The sequence below is a fragment of the Saccostrea echinata genome, unplaced genomic scaffold (assembly GCF_033153115.1).
Source record: "Saccostrea echinata isolate AGI-Se365-2 ecotype Australia unplaced genomic scaffold, CSIRO_AGI_Sech_v1 ptg000054l, whole genome shotgun sequence".
Classification (NCBI taxonomy): Eukaryota; Metazoa; Mollusca; class Bivalvia; order Ostreida; family Ostreidae; genus Saccostrea; species Saccostrea echinata.
The window spans coordinates 46,715,632-46,733,852 of NW_026889803.1; the positions used below are offsets into that span (position 1 = coordinate 46,715,632).

Here is an 18,221-nt window from a genome sequence, read left to right on the forward strand (position 1 = left end):
AACAAATCAAGTTTTTAAGTGGGAGCAGATCCAATTCTGTGGCTTACAATCATGCATTTTGTAAACACTGAGATACATGTAAGTCAAGATTCAATTTACATTTCAGACATAACAGTACATGTATCTATTTGGCAAGTTAGGCGGTCAGCATCAACTCTTAGTGTGTCATGTATTACACTTCAAAAGACATTCAGGTGATGAGTCCAAAAGACGTAATTCCATCAAAAATGCAAAGTTCTTTAACTCATCAAGGTGGACCCATATACCAGCACAGCCCCTCTGATTATAGAGGTGTCCACAGCTTCAGGGACTGTTACAGTCGTTATTAGTCCCCTACTGGTGAAACCGGAGGGGACTATAGGTTTCCTCTGCATCTGTCCATCCATCTGTCTGTCCCACTTGGTTTTCCGCATTTTTTTCCTAAACGCTTGCAGATATTGAGCTGATTTTTGGTATATGAGTGTATCTTGATGAGTTACAGATCAAGTTTGCATTTCATTCCGCTTCATTGATTTTCGATGGAATTACAACCTTTACAATTTTTAAGGGTTTTCTGCAATTTTTTTCTAAACGCTTCCAGATATTGAGCTGATTTTTTGGTATGTGACTTGACCTTGATTAGTTATAGATCAAGATTGCATTTTGTTCCGCTTAAATGATTTTTGACATAATTATGGCATTTTCAATTTTTAACAGGAACCAGATTACACTTGCCAGTAGGGGACTAGTATTGCTAATGCAATACTCTCAGAATGCTTGTTGAATTTTGTTATTACAACTCTTGTATACCTGTTAATTCCATTTAAAGATTTTATCCCCCCCCCCCATTTTTGTCAGTAATGTCTATAATATATGTATAAGGCAATGGGCAGTATTGGCTTCAGCTAGTTTAGCAAAATGTATCAGTAAGATGAACTGTTTGCACATTTATTATTTTGGGGTGCATATGCATGTAAAACCAAACAAAGCTAAATATCACAGCAATACAGCTCAAAGATGTGTTTAATAATAACAGACAATTTTGACGAACTCAAATCTGGATTTTGTTTTCCACTAAGCGGATCATTCCTCTACAATATCAGTAGGACTTAATTTTACATGTATCTCCAACTGAGAGAATGAGCCTTCCCTGATCTTTGTAGAACTTTCACACTTAATGTAAACCAACTTTTAAATGCATGCTATAAATATCTGAGAGATTTGCATACAGTCAAGGACTTTAAAAGGTTTATGAAACAAGAAACCTGAAACTAAATACATGTATTACCAGTTTTTTATTAGTGATCCAAGAATTAAACAAGAGGCACATGGGCCACATCGCTCACCTGAGCACATTGGCTTGGCAAAACTAATGGCTTTGTTGTACTTGAGATTTTAAAAAAAATTCCCATATATTCCTTTGTAAAAATTTGATCCCCCATTGTGGCTCCTCCCTATCCCAGGGGTCATCATTTGAACAAACTTGAATCTACACTACCTGAGGATGCTTCCATATCAATATGACTAAACATAGCTTTTCCGTTCTTGAGAAGAAATATTTTTTCTATATGTTCTTATGTAAAATTTTTGACCCCGCATTGTGGCCCGACCCTATCCCTGGAGGTCACCATTTTAACAAACTTCAATCTACACTACCTGAGGATGCTTCCATATCAAAATGACTAATCATGGCATTGCGGTTCTTCAGAAGAAGATATTTTCCTATATATTTCTATTTAATCCTCATTTGTGGCCGCACCCTACCCCCGGGTGTCATGATTTGAGCAAAACAGAATCTACCCAACATGCGGATGCTTCCATATAAATATGACTCATCATGGCTTTGCTGTTCCTGAGAAGAAGATTTTTCCTATATATTTCTATGTAAAATTTTGATCCACCATTGTTGCCCCGCCCTACCCCCGGGGGTCATCATTTTAACGAACTAGAATTGACACTACCTGCGGATGCTTCTATATAAATATGACTCGTCATGGCTTTGCTGTTCTTGAGAAAAGATTTCTAAAGGTTTTTCCTATATATTTCTATGTAAAATTTTGATCCACCATTGTGGCCCCGCCCTACCCCCGGGGGTCATCATTTTAACGAACTAGAATTGACACTACCTGAGGATGCTTCCATATAAATATGACTCATCATGGCTTTGCTGTTCTTGAGAAGATTTCTAAAGGTTTTCCCTATATATTTCTATGTAAAACTTTGATCCTCCATTGTGGCCCCGCCCTACCCCCGGGGGTCATGATTTGAATAAACTAGAATTTGCACTACCTGAGGATGCTTCCATATAAATATGACTCATCATGGCTTGGCTATTCTTGAGAAGAAGATTTTTAAAGGTTTTTCCTATATATTTCTATGTAAAACTTTGATCCTCCATTGTGGCCCCGCCCTACCTCCGGGGGTCATGATTTGAACAAACTTGAATTTACACTACCTGAAGATGCTTCCATATAAATATAACTCATCATGGCTTTGCTGTTCTTGAGAAGAAGATTTTTAAAGGTTTTTCCTATATATTTCTATGTAAAACTTTGATCCTCCATTGTGGCCCCACCCTACCCCCGGGGGTCATGATTTGAACAAACTTGAATCTACACTACCAAAGGATGCTTTCACATGAGTTTCATCTTTCCTAGCCCTGTGGTTTTTGAGAAGAAGATTTTTAAAAGATGCTATTAATTTTTCACCAATTCTTTATTATCTCCCCTTGAAAGAGGGCATGGCCCTTCATTTGAACAAACTTGAATCCCCTTCACCCACAGATACTCTGTGCCAAGTTTGGTTGAAATTGGCCCAGTAGTTTTGGAGAAGATGATGAAATTGTGAAAAGTTTACGACGACAACAACGACAACGCCGACGACGACAGACAACAGACAAATTTTGATCAGAAAAGCTCACTTGAGCCTTCGACTCAGGTGAGCTAAAAACTGATGCATATAATACTTGGTAGTAGATTTACAGTATACAGCACACAATAAATAATGACTTTACATTCATGTACATGTATGCGTGACAATTTTTTTTTAATATTTTAATAATAATATCAACAGCATGGCATTAACAGACAAAAAATCTTTCTTCCCAAACATTACACACGGTCCTGAATTTAGAATCATACAGGTACATTTCTTCGTTCTTCCTAAAGTTGACCAATTTCAAATATCACAAGAAGCAATACAATCAACACATTCTGATCTACATGTGGAACAACACACCATCAACTCCATTCACATAACACAGAATTTGTAAATCGGTGACCTAAGAATACCAAATGTAAATGTGTTTACTGGGGGCAATGCACTGATTGCAATAATTCGATAGAAGTTGTTCCAAATTATTTCCAAACTAGTAATAAATTAATGTATTAAGGGAAATAAACATGCTATCTTGAATACTAACAAGTTTTGAGAAAACAAAGATTGCTTCCATTATATTTTATGAAATACTTTTAAGCAATCTAACAGGTTTACACAAAAAAATCAACAATCTTTTAGAAAATGAGTTGGTTTTCAAAATCAGACACTACAGAAAAACATGTTCAGGTTCTCATTATCAGTACACCAAGCTCATTGAAAAATAATCGCAAGCTACAAGCTCGTTCAAATAAATTTCTGCAACATTTAAATTGCAATCTAAAATCAGCACAGATTGCAACATCATGTTATGGTGGAGTTTGGACACGGTAAACACTAGAGTGGAGAATCTCATGGTCAGTGTCGAAACCACTGGATCTCACAGTCAGTGTTGAGACCACTGGATCGTTTTCAGGTCAATGCCTTCCTGAGCCATCTCCCACAGAGGACTGAGAAATCAAATAAATACATTATGGATGAGCTGGCAACCATAAGAACAAATTGCAGTGGTGTAACAATGATTCTCACTGTCTGAAATATCATTATTAAGGAGCAAATATTTAATCTTATTACCTAGTACTTCAGAAAATAACAAATTTTAACTTTTATCAAGATTATTTTTTTTTCTCTTCATTTCTTTATATTTCATTATTACCTCATTTCTCGTAACCTTGTGACATGCTCAATACACTTTTCTGCTGTGTAGTCTACTTCAGCCTCTGTTGTGAATCGTCCAATTCCAAACCTGACACAGAAAGGATGAAAAACTTGTAATACTCTAAATGACACTTATAATTCTGTACTTGGATACACTTGGTTGTCATTGAAATTAAATTAAAAAAACATGAATTTACTTTCACATCTTCCAAGGGTTTCTTAATCCTTAGAACTAAATATTTAGAGGGTACCTGCTTATAAGCTGAGGGATATAGTGTCACAAATAGATTTAATTTGTTGCTACAAGTACAGGACACCATCATAGTGTGAAAAAGTACCTGGAAGGGATTTTCAATTATTTCTCTGTTTTTACGTACCTGATAGATGAATGTGCCAAATCTTCATCTGCTCCAACTGCTCTCAGCACATATGATGGTTCTAAAGAGGCAGAGGTACAGGCGCTGAAAAATCAGGTCAGTTCAGAGTTATTGTTCCTTTCTTGCCAATTCTAGTTTGCAACATGTTTTCAGGGTAGTTAAAACAGAAGAAAAAAGGACGTATTTACCTTCCAGATGATAATGCAATGTCCTTGAGAGCCATCAATAAACTCTCTCCCTCCACAAAAGCAAAAGAAAGATTGATACAACCTGTTAGATAATTAAACAATGCATTTAATATAAAAATATGAAGAAAGCTAATTACCCGGTAAGCCTACCTTATATTTTCTACCAAAGTGAAATAGAATAATTTCAATGTCTGTTTTCCAATATATTATATGTAAGCATATCTAACTGAGATCTAGATTTTGATGGAAAACACACCTGGGTAGGATTTTTCAGGATCTCCATTTCTTATCACCATTGGTAACGCTGACTGAAGCTTGCTGATTAATCGATCCGAAAGGTACTTGATGCGAGCATGGTCATACTGTAAAACAAAATAATGTTGACATATTTTTAATAAGCAATTCCTTTTTTCACACCGGTAATTTACTGTAAATCATTATTATGTCAAGTAAATTTAAATCCTGTACATGTACTGTGTATATGATATTTTCCAAAAAACGTCACTTGTAAAAGATGCTATGTTCCCTACCTCCATCTCTTGGATTGCTACCTCACAGGCTGCCCCTAGTCCCACAACTAGGGGAGTGGGGACTGTGCCACTTCTCATCCCTCTTTCCTGGCCCCCACCACTCTGGGGTGCCTCAATCCTGACACGAGGACGTCTTCTGACGTACAGAGCTCCAACACCTGACAGAGATAAAGAATGGAAACTACTGCTAATTTCATGTATATATAGTATTTACTGTTGCCAAACTAGATTTTCCACAAAATTCAAATCCTAGGCAAAAATGTGTATCTCTAGATCTGAAAGTATGAGAATCAACTCTCTTCCTTGAAAAGGAAAGTTATACATGTATTTATGTGATGGCAAGTGTACAAGGATTAAAATATTTTATCAGTTTTACATAGTTTACATAAAAGGTTGCTATAACTGCAGAGAATTTAAAAATTCACCTTTTGGTCCATAAATCTTGTGACCACTAATTGACATCATGTCGATCTTCATGGCGTTGACATCCAGTGGTATTTTTCCCACTGCTTGTGCAGCATCCGTGTGAAAAAAGATCTTTCTGGATCTGCACAGTTCTCCTACGAAGTAAGTCCAAATTAGCAGAATAATAACCTCTACATTCAAATGCATGATCAGCTGTGCATTTATATCATTGTAACTGTATAAATAAATGCTATAGTACAAACTTCACAGTGATAGTATTACATGTACAATAAATCTAAGTTAATAATTATACGATGAAGACAGGGCCACAGTGCTCACTTGAGTCTATGATCACATTTAATAAAAGAAATAACTTCTAAATTGTAACATAACTTCATTTAATATTTACATGTTGTTTTTAATGAAGCCTAATACATATTGTTCCATAAACAATTCATTTACTATAGAGAAGAAAATTAATTAAGCATGTAAGAAAAATGTTTTGTTTTTTTTTGAAATCTGAATTCTTTTGTATTGTTTTAATGTGACATCATAATTGTTTTCTTGACCTCTGCATCCTAAGGTGAACATATATACGCAACCTTAACATAGCTGCAAAGTGAAAATCCTTTACTTTCTGCAATTAGGAAGAGAAATGCTTATAGCTGATGGACAAAATTTGATCAAAACAATTGGTGTTTAATCAGGAGAGCTAAACTTTGAAGAATTCACAGCAACATACCAATTTCTGCGATGGGTTGTTCTACACCAATTTCATTGTTGACAGCCATTACAGAAACCAGAACAGTATCATCACTCATTGAATTCTCTAAGGCCTGACATCAGAACAATCAATTATTTATATCATTGTCACAGATTAGTATTTCATGAACTTTCACAACTGAAATACCATTTTTAACTGACCTTTAGATCTATCAATCCATTTTTCTGGACAGGTAGGTAAGTCACTTTGAAGCCCTCTGCTTCTAAAGCTCTGCAAGAATCCAGCACACATTTGTGTTCCTGTCAAAGTACACAAAAATTTAGTACTCATCAACCAACAGTTCCTAATAAGATATACATGTACAATTAGCTGCAACAATGTAGCCCTCTCCGATTTTTTTCAATCTGATCCCCCCCCCTCAAAGGGAGAGGGCTACATTATTGCAGCTAATGTGCAATTTGCCTTCATGTGATGTACTGACTGCATAGGTAGTGTTTTATTAGAAGTAGAAGAATCTTACTGTTTGTGTGGTGATAACATGATTTTTCTTAGCCTTGTAAAACCGAGCACAGCCTTTCACAGCTATATTGTTTGACTCTGTGGCACCACTTGTAAAGATTATCTCCCTTGGATCTGCACCAATTAACTTGGCTACTTGCTTAAAAATTACAAAATAAGCATTCAAGTATCCAAATTCAAGTATCCAAATTATAAGGACATGAAACAAACAAATATTACATTTATATCAATACATGTGTTATTTTATGAAGACCAAAATAATTTAAGAAATGATGTTTTTACTTGCTATACACTAAAAAAATCATTTTAACAAAATACTATAAAGATAAGAATACCTTCCTGGCATGTTCCACTGCTGCCTCACTCTCCCACCCATAAGCATGAGTCCGGGAATGGGGGTTTCCATATAAAGTCACAAAGTAAGGAAGCATAGCATCAAGAACTCTGGGGTCCTAATATAATTCAAAACTATCGATAACCATATTTTTTTGACTTTAAAAATTGTGTACTTCTGATTTCTAAAAATAGCCTAAATGTATACTAATTTCAAATTAAAGATAATTCTTTCAAGTTTGTATCAATTTTCAAATATGTCCCGAGTTATGGAATGCTTTAAAGTTTAAATTACAGTTATGCCTTTTTTTCTTAAGTATGTGCCAGTATACATGGTAAAAGTACAGAAAACTTACCAGTGGGGTAGTTGCCTGGGCATCAAGATATAAGGGTTTCATATTTCTCTCTGGCATGTCCTTTCTTTCCTCTTCCAAGTGTGGAACCCTTGGTTTCACTGTTAATATAATAAATACTGGCCATGTAATACTATCAATAATGATTGTGATGATTCAGATTTTGTGTGACCTGTATTTTGTGGATATTTGTTCTTTTTTTTTTTCTTTTTGAGCATGTGCACTCCCACATGACTAGTATAAGTTTTTGACCAATCCCAGTGTTTTCACCCATATTTTAAAAGCACCCTTTCATCCATTTTGAGATGAATATTGAATGCATATTTTTCATTCCAAACTCTGTCAGAAATTGCCTTTGAATTTGATGACTTTTTTGAATTTTTTTTAATCACTGAATGAATGTAGTTTCTAAAAGGGCCAAAATTTGATTGTATGTCATAAATAGTCAACATAATTTTACAGTGACATCTATTTGATAAACCTTTAATTAATTCAACTGGGTGAAGAGAAAATTCAGACTCTGCACACTGATCCAAATGATTTTTTTCCGCAGTAACCTAGAGACCCACAATGCAGCATGAATGCATCTCGCTCTAACTACATTTCCATGGTAACAACAAAAATTTCACCAAATAAATAACTCACCTTGATTTAATGGATATTAAGATAAATAGTAGTCTAAGATTAAGCCTTCTTTGTTAAAATTTGCACTTTTCATACTTCATTATGGTAATGCACCTAATATAAGGCATCATGTGACATCAGAATTTAGACATTCCAAATGTCTTGGGTGGTTTGAAGAGGTGGATCTCCATTAAACATGTTAAAACTGAATAGGTATCCAACAATATGCATCTGAGCTTGCCCTAACTGTCAAACCTCAACATATTAATATAATTTATTTTTGAAGAATGAAATATTATTTTTAAGTTTTCAGCTCCATGGCTATTTGTTGCATGCCAGTAACAAATGTAAATAAATATAAGTAATAAGGTTTATCTTATAAAACATCTGAGGGTATAATGATACAATTTGGTAAGCATGGTAAGTGCTTGATTATTCTCATTAGAGAAGTGGACAGGCTTTTGCCTGGATGTCGGCGAAAGTCTGTCCACTTCTCTAAAGAGAATAAGTGCATGATCAAATCTACTATATATGGCATTTGATTATAAGTAATGCACCAAAATCTTTATCCTAACAGATGTCAAAACATAGGTAATCAAAGATGACGAAGCTCACTTCAAGGAATGTTATCTTTAAGTAAGGCAAATTTCACATCATATTCTTTATTTAGTTAGTGTACATCGCAAGATCAATATCTATTCAAGTTTGGTTTAAGTACGACTAATCACTTATAGTTACTTGGAAATAGACCTGTTCAAAAAACATTTATCCTGTTTACTAATCAAGAAAATTTTGGTCAGTTCCAACATCTAAAGTAAGTCTGGAAGTTTTCATCCTTAGATGCACCATCTATGCCAGTTTAATCATAACAGGCCATAATGTTATATAGCTACTCCCAAAAAATTATCCTGGTCACTCATCTGGAAAATGTAGGTCAGATTCAGAATCCAAAGCAAGTCTGAAAGTGACCATCCCTAGCTACATCATCCATGCTAATTTGGTTAAAATATGGCTAAAATTCACTCATGTGGAAAATCTAGGTCAAATCCAGCATCCGAAGCAGGTTGGTTAGTGTACATCCCAAGATGCATCATCCATGCAAGTTTGGTCAAGGTAAGGCTTATAGTTACTTGGGAATGGACCTGCTCCAAAAACTTTAACGTGGTCACTCATCTGGAAAATCTAAGTCAGATCCAGCATCCGAAGCAAGTGTGGTAGTGTCCATCCCTAAATGCATCATCCATGCATGTTTGTTCAAGGTATTGCTAATATTTACTTGGGAATGGACCTGCTCAAAAAACTTTAACCTGGTCACTCATCTGGAAAATCTAGGTCAGATCCAGTATCCGAAGCAAGTGTGGTAGTGTCCATCCCTAGATGCATCATCCATGCATGTTTGTTCAAGGTATTGCTAATATTTATTTGGGAATGGACCTACTCCAAAAACTTTAACCTGGTGACTGATCTGGAAAATCTAGGTCAGATCCAGCATCCGAAGCAAGTGTGGTAGTATCGATCCTTAGATGCATCATCCATGCAAGTTTGGTTCAGGTAGGGCTAATAGTTACTTGGGTATGGACTTGCTCCAAAAACTTTAACCTGGTCACTCATCTGGAAAATCTAGGTCAGATCCAGCATACCAAGCAAGTGTGGTAGTGTCCATCCCTAAATGCATCATCCATGCAAGTTTGGTCAAGGTAGGGCTAATAGTTACTTGGGTATGAACCTGTTCCAAAAACTTTATCTGGTCACTCATCTGGAAAATCTAGGTCAGATCCAGCATCCGAAGCAAGTGTGGTAGTGTCCATCCTTAGATGCATCATCCATGCAAGTTTGGTCCAGGTAGGGCTAAAAGTTACTTGGGTATGGACTTGCTCCAAAAACATTAACCTGGTCACTCATCTGGAAAATTTAGGTCAAATCCAGCATACCAAGCAAGTGTGGTAGTGTCCATCCCTAAATGCATCATCCATGCAAGTTTGGTCAAGGTAGGGCTAATAGTTACTTGGGTATGGACCTGCTCCAAAAACTTTAACCTGGTCACTCATCTGGAAAATCTAGGTCAGATCCAGCATCCGAAGCAAGTGTGGTAGTGTCCATCCCTAGATGCATCATCCATGCAAGATTGGTCCAGGTACGGCTTATAGTTACTTGGGAATGGACTTGCTCTTAAGCTGGGACCAGCTTCGCTAACGACGACACCGACACCGAGGGTATAGCATAAGCTCATCTCGACTTCGTCGAGGTGAGCTAAAAATGATACCTAAGTTCTTAGATGTAAAAATCTAACTTTTATGAAGGGTTTATCACTAAAGTCGTATATGGCATATTTTTTATAAGTTCAGACTAACTAAAATTATCTTTATATTTGTTTTTATTATTACTTTATACAGCAAAACTCATTTAATACGAACACGGATATAGCGAATTTACAGATATAGCGAAGTTTTTTGCTATCCCCGTCAAAATTCTTAACAATTCCTTGTAAAATTTTACGGATATAAAGAACTCGGATATAGCGAATTTACGGCTATAGCGAACCGATTTTGTGTCCCCTAGAAGTGAAATATAACAAAATTGACATCTTTTATGCAAATTTTTAAAGATCTTAATTTTCAAAATGTTGAACTGATAATAATTTTGTAAGTTTAAACATTTGAAACTAAATTCATTCTAAAACTTTTAAACCACAAGATAAATTTTATATTTCAAACTTCCCTAAATACATTTGGTAGTCATGCTTGAAGGAAAAAATTAATATAACGAATTCGCAATGCATACTTTAAGGAATTCGCTATACAGATATAACGAATTACGGATATAGCGAAGTAAATTCACAGGTCCCCAGAACTTCATTATAACGGAGTTTTGCTGTATAAAGATAGGACTTTCCTGTAAATTACACAATTTAAATCAATCACGTTTCAAAGATATTAGAAATTTAAAACAATAACCGATTTATTTACCGACTCAGCATTTAAACAACAGACACAGTTTAAAGTCAATTTAACTATGGAAACATGAGGTTATTCAAGTTCTAAATCCGTGAAAATTTTAATTTGAACAAAAATAACATGTATCATGTTTATCTACACTCAATCTCGTATTTTTATTTTTAGCTCAGATTATGCCATATATCATGTATATAGCTTTAAATCAAAAGCAAAGGCAGACCTCAATAAACACATCTACTATGCAATAGTATGGTGGGTGGTTTTTTTTTAACCAGATTAAAAGAATTGAAAACCGTGTAGACAGGATACAAAATTAGCAAAAAGGCAGGATGTTTTCATTTTTAGTTTATTTCACTTGCATAATGGCATATCAGAATGCAGGATGTGCCATCATGCACATTATCTGTCCCTATTTATAACCACATGGCACTGTGTTACGAAATCAATCTTAATCTGATAACAAGTATATAACAGTTACCTGCTGCGGCTGTCGCTGCAGAAGCCATTTCCCTGTCTAAATGAATTTTCCGAACTGCTGTGCATGTCTGTAAATGTCGTGGAACCTGGGCAAAGCATCTACGAAAAACAACAGGGAAAATTTTTGACGTGTGGGCCATTTTTGATTTGTTTTGTAAACTACCGGAAATTGAATGAATTTGTTAATTCGTTCTTGTAATTTTTGGTATCGCGAATAAGTCGAGAAAGAGATATTGGTGCAGAACAGATCCCTCGTCAGGCCAGTGAGAAATTACCTTTAACTTACCTATTTTTATGTACATGTGTGTGTGAATTATCTGTGCGATTTAAAACATGTTCAACGACTGAAAAAGAAGAAAGAGATTCTGAATTATGATCAGGGCGAGCACTGCCCTAGGGCGAAAAGTTTCTCTCCCTCTACACTCCGTGACCTTGGATAAAATCCAGCATCATGTTTTACAGCCTTGTCGGCTTCATGTTAGCTCACAAAACCTCAGACGAAACAGAAGTAGAGTCTTGGTGTCATTCAAGTCTGCTACAAAAATTCCAGACTTAGAGACATCAGCAAAATTATCACCTCAGCAAGTAACGTCTATTCTGGAGCTAGAACAGAGGAGATTCGACATTCAGGAGGGTGCCGTGAAAAGTGTGGATATCAACAGGTTAGCTGCTAACGATCCCATTGAAGACAGGGATGGATATGCTAAGCTCAGTCCATTAAAATTTTTGTTTGGTGTTTATGACGGACACGGTGGTTATGGGTGTGCTAGTGCTGTTAGTGAACGTATATTCCACTACATTGCTATTTCCTTAGCTTCCTATGACATTCTAGAAGATTTAATATCTGGAAATCGAGGTATAAACAAATTGGTACACTGGTATCAAAAAGATCTCTACTCTGAGCATCCCCATCGTTTGTATCAAAGAGCAGTTTTGAGATATGCACGAGAAGCTCTTGCAGCTTATGAGCCTACCAGCGTAGAGCAGCATCTTAAAGATGCTTTTCTGAGACTAGACCATGATATAATTCAGGAGGCTATTCCAAGTGAACAGAATAAGGAATTCAACACAGATTCTCTTCTATCAGCTATGGCTGGCTCGTGTGCAACAGTTTCATACATAGACGACACAGATCTGTATGTTGCCAATGTGGGTGACTGTCGTGCTGTGCTAGGGGTGAATGTTCAAGAATCTGAATATGCTGCTGTCCCACTTTCAAATGCTCACAATGCCCAGAATGCATCTGAAATTCGCAGAATTTTAGATCAACACAAGAATGAATCAACTCACATCATAAAAAACAATCGTCTTTTTGGTGAACTTGCTCCACTACGGGCTTTTGGTGATATTCGATATAAATTGTCATTTACTGAGGCAAAAGAAATTGAGAGATATTTGAATTCTCCCTCAGCTGAAGTTGGGGGATATTATGGAGGTAAAGTTGTTCCCCAAAATTACAAAACTCCACCATATCTTATAGCAGATCCCGAGGTGATCCATTACAAACTCACCCCAAAAGACAAATTTCTTGTAATTGCCTCTGATGGACTTTTTGACATGTTATCCCCAGAAAAAGTGGTCAAACTTGTGGCAGGTCATATTGATGGAAAACAGATATTGATTGATCCTCAGATAGATACAAGTATGAATCTGAAAGCAATGAATCAATATCTGATGGAAAGGAAAACTAAGTTGGCTAATAGAAGTATTGATGACAATGCCGCTACTCATCTTATTCGCAATGCTTTAGGTCCAGAGCACAGACAAATCTCCTACTTCCTCTCATTACCTGACCATGTGTGTCGAACTCAAAGAGACGACATGACTGTGGCCGTTATTTTTTTTGACAGTGACTATGTAAGAAATAAAGCATCTCTGAGAACTTGAAATTGTCAATCAGTGTAGATGTTTTAATTAGGTCTCTGAATTTTTAAACTCTTTAGTGCTACACAACCTCTAGCTTGGGAATGTGAATAGTGCATTTATGTAGTTGTACATATAACATGCATAATAATGGTTAATTGTTATCTTTGATGTTTTTGCTACAATTTTTTACATTGTTTTTTTTATTCAGTTGTTCATGGACTGTTGAAGTTCAACTGTTTCTTAAAATCTCGGTTTCGCGTGAAGGAATGTATGAAAATAGGGCGGGAAATGCAAATTATAATACATGTATCAACAATTTCAATTTCAACCTGGTGTGTGTTAAATAAAATCTATGCATCAGTTCGAATAAAATTTTATAAAATGGAAAAAAATATTGTCATTATTTTTAAACATGTTTATATTAACATACCCATCCGGTATTTAGAACATGTCTATTGAACTTGAAGGTTCTTTAGATCACTAGGTACTACATGTATATCAATTTAACAATAAACTGTCATTTATCTGGGACTTTAGCAAGCATGCCATAAAAATGAGCAATTTATTTTGAATCTCTGCAGTAAAATGTTAAGTCAGGGGTTGAAATTTTCCTGGAAAACCCACTAGCCCAGGGGCTACTGATCAGTAAAAAATTACTAGCCCAAACCTCAAACTAACTAGCCCAACAATTTTTAATGCAGAATGAAAACATAACATATTAAAGTTTCAAACACTTTGGTGACAGAAACAAATTAAATTAGTTCATAGTCAAAAGAAATCAGTCTACATAGAAAAGCGAAAGTAAACTGACGAGAATTTTGTTCTGCTAGTCCAACGGACTATCATTACATTTAAATTAGCTAGCCTGAGTCTTAAAATGACTAGCCCCAGGCGATAGGCTAATGTATATTTCAACGCCTGGTCAAGTTCTATAGCAAGAGATGAAGCACATCTTCCATACTGGTTCATGGTTACACCAATGTATATAGGAACATTTATAAGGACATGAACAGGACAGTTGGTATCTAGACTTCTATTAATTCGGGTATACCTGTAACCAAAGAGATTATGGTGTCAAATTCCACAAAACGATACAATCTAATGCATCTTATCTGGGCAAGACAATGACAAGAATAATGGATATAGAGAATTCAAAGTTTAGTGCCCTATGTAAATAGATTGCATAGTATTCTGTAGTTAATGTAATGGTTTGGGCTGTGGATATTGGCCTGGGTAGCTCAGTAGTAGGCAGATCACCTGACCAGTGATACAGGGGTCCAGGGTTTGATTCCCGGTCCAGCCATACATTCTCTACTTTCCTGTTACACTAACACTACAAATTATTAAAACATGCATTTTAGCTCTCACTGACAAGAGGATGTCTGAGCCTCGTCACCAAATGATTTCACTGAAGAACACCCTTCCTCTTCAAAACTAAAAGGTGTTCACTAGTCATGCTTCAGCTAATGCATGTATCTCATCATTTTTTAGTGAGTTGCCAGAAATTTTTGATATTTTTGGAGCAGGTTCATTTTAAAGATGTTGCAAACTGGAAAAAAAACTGCAAGGATAATTAATGGGTATATGAAAAAGAGTATACTATACTTAAAACATGTATATACTGCATTTGTCCAGTACTACATGTACTGTTTAGAAGAATTAGGGCAGATGAAATGTCTTTAGACAAGCTCCTATCTCACGTACCTGTAGCATTGTACCATCACTCAAACTAACTGGTTAATGTAGGAAACAGATTCTGTCTTGCATGTTTTGACATGGAGTTCTTTCCACATAGGTTTCTTGGTTCGGTTGACCAAATAAAGATTCAGTAATTATAACAAGAGGGTCACCTGAGTATAATACAGCCCTGTGTAAAGGATCCATGGAATGATAATTAAATGACAACACAAAATACATTAAAACCTGAAACAGGAGAAAAAGGATGATCAGGTATCATCAAAATTGATAGTGGTGATCTGCAACAACTCGAAAACCTGCTTGACTTAAATGCAGTGCTCTATCATCACCACCAAACAGAACATTAATAGTGCTTTACCAGGAAACATTACTTACATAGTACACTCAGCTTGTCCTCTCTTGGTCTTTCAATAATATTTAATGTACATAATTATAAAGTATTTCTGTATCATTTTTATTCATCTGTTATTTACAAGTCTGTCTGACTATTAAAAACTATAAAAGTACTTTTCATATTGTACACATATATTAAAAATTCTTGCATAATTCTTTTATTCAATTTTTCTATCAATTACATTATTTCCATTGACTAAATATGGTGAGAGAATAACGAAGAGAAACAACCAAATTCAAAGAATTGTGGTCCCCTGCTTTTGGTGTCTTAGTGCATGGTTGGGATGCAATTGTTTATGGCATATATTGTGACTGTCTTGTTAGTGTGTCCTTCAGACTTCTAGGTCAAGGTCATGAAGTCAACCAGAAGTCTCTGATGAGACTGTAGCTCTACTGGTTGTACTTATAAAGGAAGATAAAAGTAGCACTTGAACTTGAAACTTTGCAACAGCAATAAACAGAATAATTATCCTTGGTTTAGTCTCTTTTTGTGGCAAGATTTTTTGCAATCAGACTAAACCTGTAGGAGGAGTAGCCTTTTAATGTCAATTATGCATCTCAGTTTAGTCTATTTGTATGCCAAGTTATACTGAAATCAGACAAAAAGTGTAGGAGGAGTAGCGTTTTGAAAGTATTTCAAGAAAATTTAAATTTCTATTTTTAGTAACCATGGCAACGATGTTCATCAAAATCAAAAACTGGTAAAGAGAATTATGTATCTTAGTGTAGTCTACTTGTGTGCCAAGTTTTATTGAAATCAGACAAAACTGTAGGAGGAGTAGCATTTTGAAATTTTTTCACAGAAATTTCTATTTTTAGTAACCATGGCAACACCATTCATCAAAATCAAAAACCGATAAAAGAATTATGTATTTTAGTGTAGTCTCCTTTTGTGTGCCAAGTTATATTGAAATCAGACTACCGGTAAAACTGTAGGAGGAGTAGCGTTTTGAAAGTTTTTCACAGAAATTTCTATTTTTAGTAACCATGGCACCACCGTTCCTTGAAATCAAAAACCGATACACAGAATAATGTATCTTAGTATAGTCTACTTGTGTGCCAAGTTACATGTATATTGAAATCAGATCAAAACTGTAGGAGGAGTAGCATTTTGAAAGTATTTCCCAAAAATCTCTATTTTTAGTAACCATGGCAACACCGTTCATTGAAATCAAAAACCGATACACAGAGTTATGTATCATAGTGTAGTCTACTTATGTGCCAAGTTATGTTGAAATCAGACCAAAACTGTAGGAGGAGTAGCGTTTTGAAAAATTGTTTACAGACGGACGGACAGACAGAAGGCGGACACCTTACTATCGCATAAGCTCTTCTGGTCTCTGACCAGTAGAGCTAAAAATGTTATACCTTTCTGTTGGTAAAACTTGAAGGTCAAGGTCACAGGTCAAATATCAAAGCACATTCGCAAACTTCTTGTCCCAGGTAATGCACTTGTCAGACATGAACACCCTATCTTCTCTCATTCAAAAGTTATCACTAATGTTAAAATTTTAGAAAATTAGATCAAACTTCAAGGTCATGGGGTCAAAAATCATAGCAATTTTATTCAGTGGTATTGGAGGAGTTGGGAATAAGAGATGGGTATTCCCAAGTGTGTTTTGATAGAAGGAAGGACACCCTATCACTTTTCAAGGTGAGGATAATAAAGTAAATAGTGAAGTTTTGATTTGAAAATGTAATTTTTATGTTTTACTGGTAACATGCAACTTCAATACATATAGGCTACACATAAAAGTAATATTGAAAACCGAAGGGCGAAAGTTCACAATTAGTAGACAAATGTCAGTGTGAAATAAAGTTTTGCACTAAATAAATCCAGCAGTTCTCCACTCATGACAATGTTAAATCTTAATAAATGGTCTGAACATTTGTGCCTTCCTAAAATTGATTTATGGACATGATGTATATGGAGCACTACTTGATATAATTTCAGTCTTTTTTTAACTTGCTAGAGATGGCAGGTGACGAGGGGTAGAAATCTACTCATTTTCATGTCAAGTTAACACACTCCATTTCAATTTATTGTGTGAGAATCAGTAATGTATAAAAGAAATCATATGCCTTATACTCTGCTTTGCATTTTTAGGTCACGTGAGTGACTCGGTTGACCTATTGCTATCTATTTCATGCCTCGTCATGTGTAGTGTGTTAACATTTGAACATTTCCATCTTTTTCTCTAGAACCGCTCAACCAATTTTAACCAGTTTTGGCATATAGCATCTACCAGTGATGGGGAACAAAAATTTTGAATTTCATGGTCCCTGCCCTTCTGGGGCCTGAGGGGTGGGGCTTAAACCATCAGAATTAATGCAATCTTTTTAAAAATCTCCTTTCTCCTAGATATCAAGCATTTAAAGTGTTGGCATGATTGTAACAAGAGGCCCATGGGCCACATCGCTCACCTGAGTAACTTTGGCCATGCTGTTCTTTACCAAATTCCCCCCCCCCCCCCGGTTATACCTATTGTGGCCCCGCCCTACCCCCGGGGGACCTGATTTTAACAATTTAGAATTTTTACTACCCCAGGATGCTTTCACATAAGTTTTAGCTTTTCTGGTCCAGTGGTTCTTGAGAAGAAGATTTTTAAAAAATTTTTCCTTTATATTTCAATGTAAAACTTGGATTCCCTATTGTGGCCCTGCCCTACCCCCGGGGGTCCTGATTTTAACAATTAAGAATTTTTACTACCCCAGGATGCTTTCACATAAGTTTCAGCTTTTCTGGCCCAGTGGTTCTTGAGAAGAAGA

The 18,221-nt window shown here is 35.8% G+C and overlaps 2 protein-coding genes across 2 annotated transcripts; one reads left to right on the forward strand and one right to left on the reverse strand.

Moving 5' to 3' along the window:
• Positions 1 to 913: 913 nt before the first annotated feature.
• On the reverse strand, positions 914 to 11,662 carry LOC133171847 (cysteine desulfurase-like). Its single transcript, XM_061306644.1, has 13 exons — positions 11,497 to 11,662; positions 7,444 to 7,541; positions 7,090 to 7,206; positions 6,756 to 6,893; positions 6,436 to 6,534; positions 6,254 to 6,347; positions 5,532 to 5,666; positions 5,107 to 5,264; positions 4,833 to 4,938; positions 4,577 to 4,658; positions 4,389 to 4,472; positions 4,010 to 4,099; positions 914 to 3,803 (listed from the first exon to the last, which is right to left on the reverse strand). Exons 1-13 carry the CDS (start codon positions 11,633 to 11,635, stop codon positions 3,740 to 3,742), a joined length of 1,404 nt encoding a protein of 467 aa, XP_061162628.1. The 5' UTR covers positions 11,636 to 11,662; the 3' UTR covers positions 914 to 3,739.
• Positions 11,638 to 13,753, forward strand: LOC133171846 (pyruvate dehydrogenase [acetyl-transferring]-phosphatase 1, mitochondrial-like). Its single transcript, XM_061306643.1, has one exon. It carries the CDS (start codon positions 11,868 to 11,870, stop codon positions 13,380 to 13,382), a length of 1,515 nt encoding a protein of 504 aa, XP_061162627.1. The 5' UTR covers positions 11,638 to 11,867; the 3' UTR covers positions 13,383 to 13,753.
• Positions 13,754 to 18,221: the final 4,468 nt, after the last annotated feature.

Excerpts from the sequence above, each read along its gene's own strand:
- LOC133171847 (XM_061306644.1), bottom strand. The coding sequence starts at position 11,635 with ATGGCCCACACGTCAAAAATTTTCCCTGTTGTTTTTCGTAGATGCTTT. Across the intron at positions 6,894-7,089 it reads CAGTGGAACATGCCAGGAAG|CAAGTAGCCAAGTTAATTGG; the intron begins GTATTCTTATCT and ends GTAATTTTTAAG. Across the intron at positions 4,473-4,576 it reads ATTGCATTATCATCTGGAAG|CGCCTGTACCTCTGCCTCTT; the intron begins GTAAATACGTCC and ends CTGATTTTTCAG.
- LOC133171846 (XM_061306643.1), top strand. The coding sequence starts at position 11,868 with ATGATCAGGGCGAGCACTGCCCTAGGGCGAAAAGTTTCTCTCCCTCTA.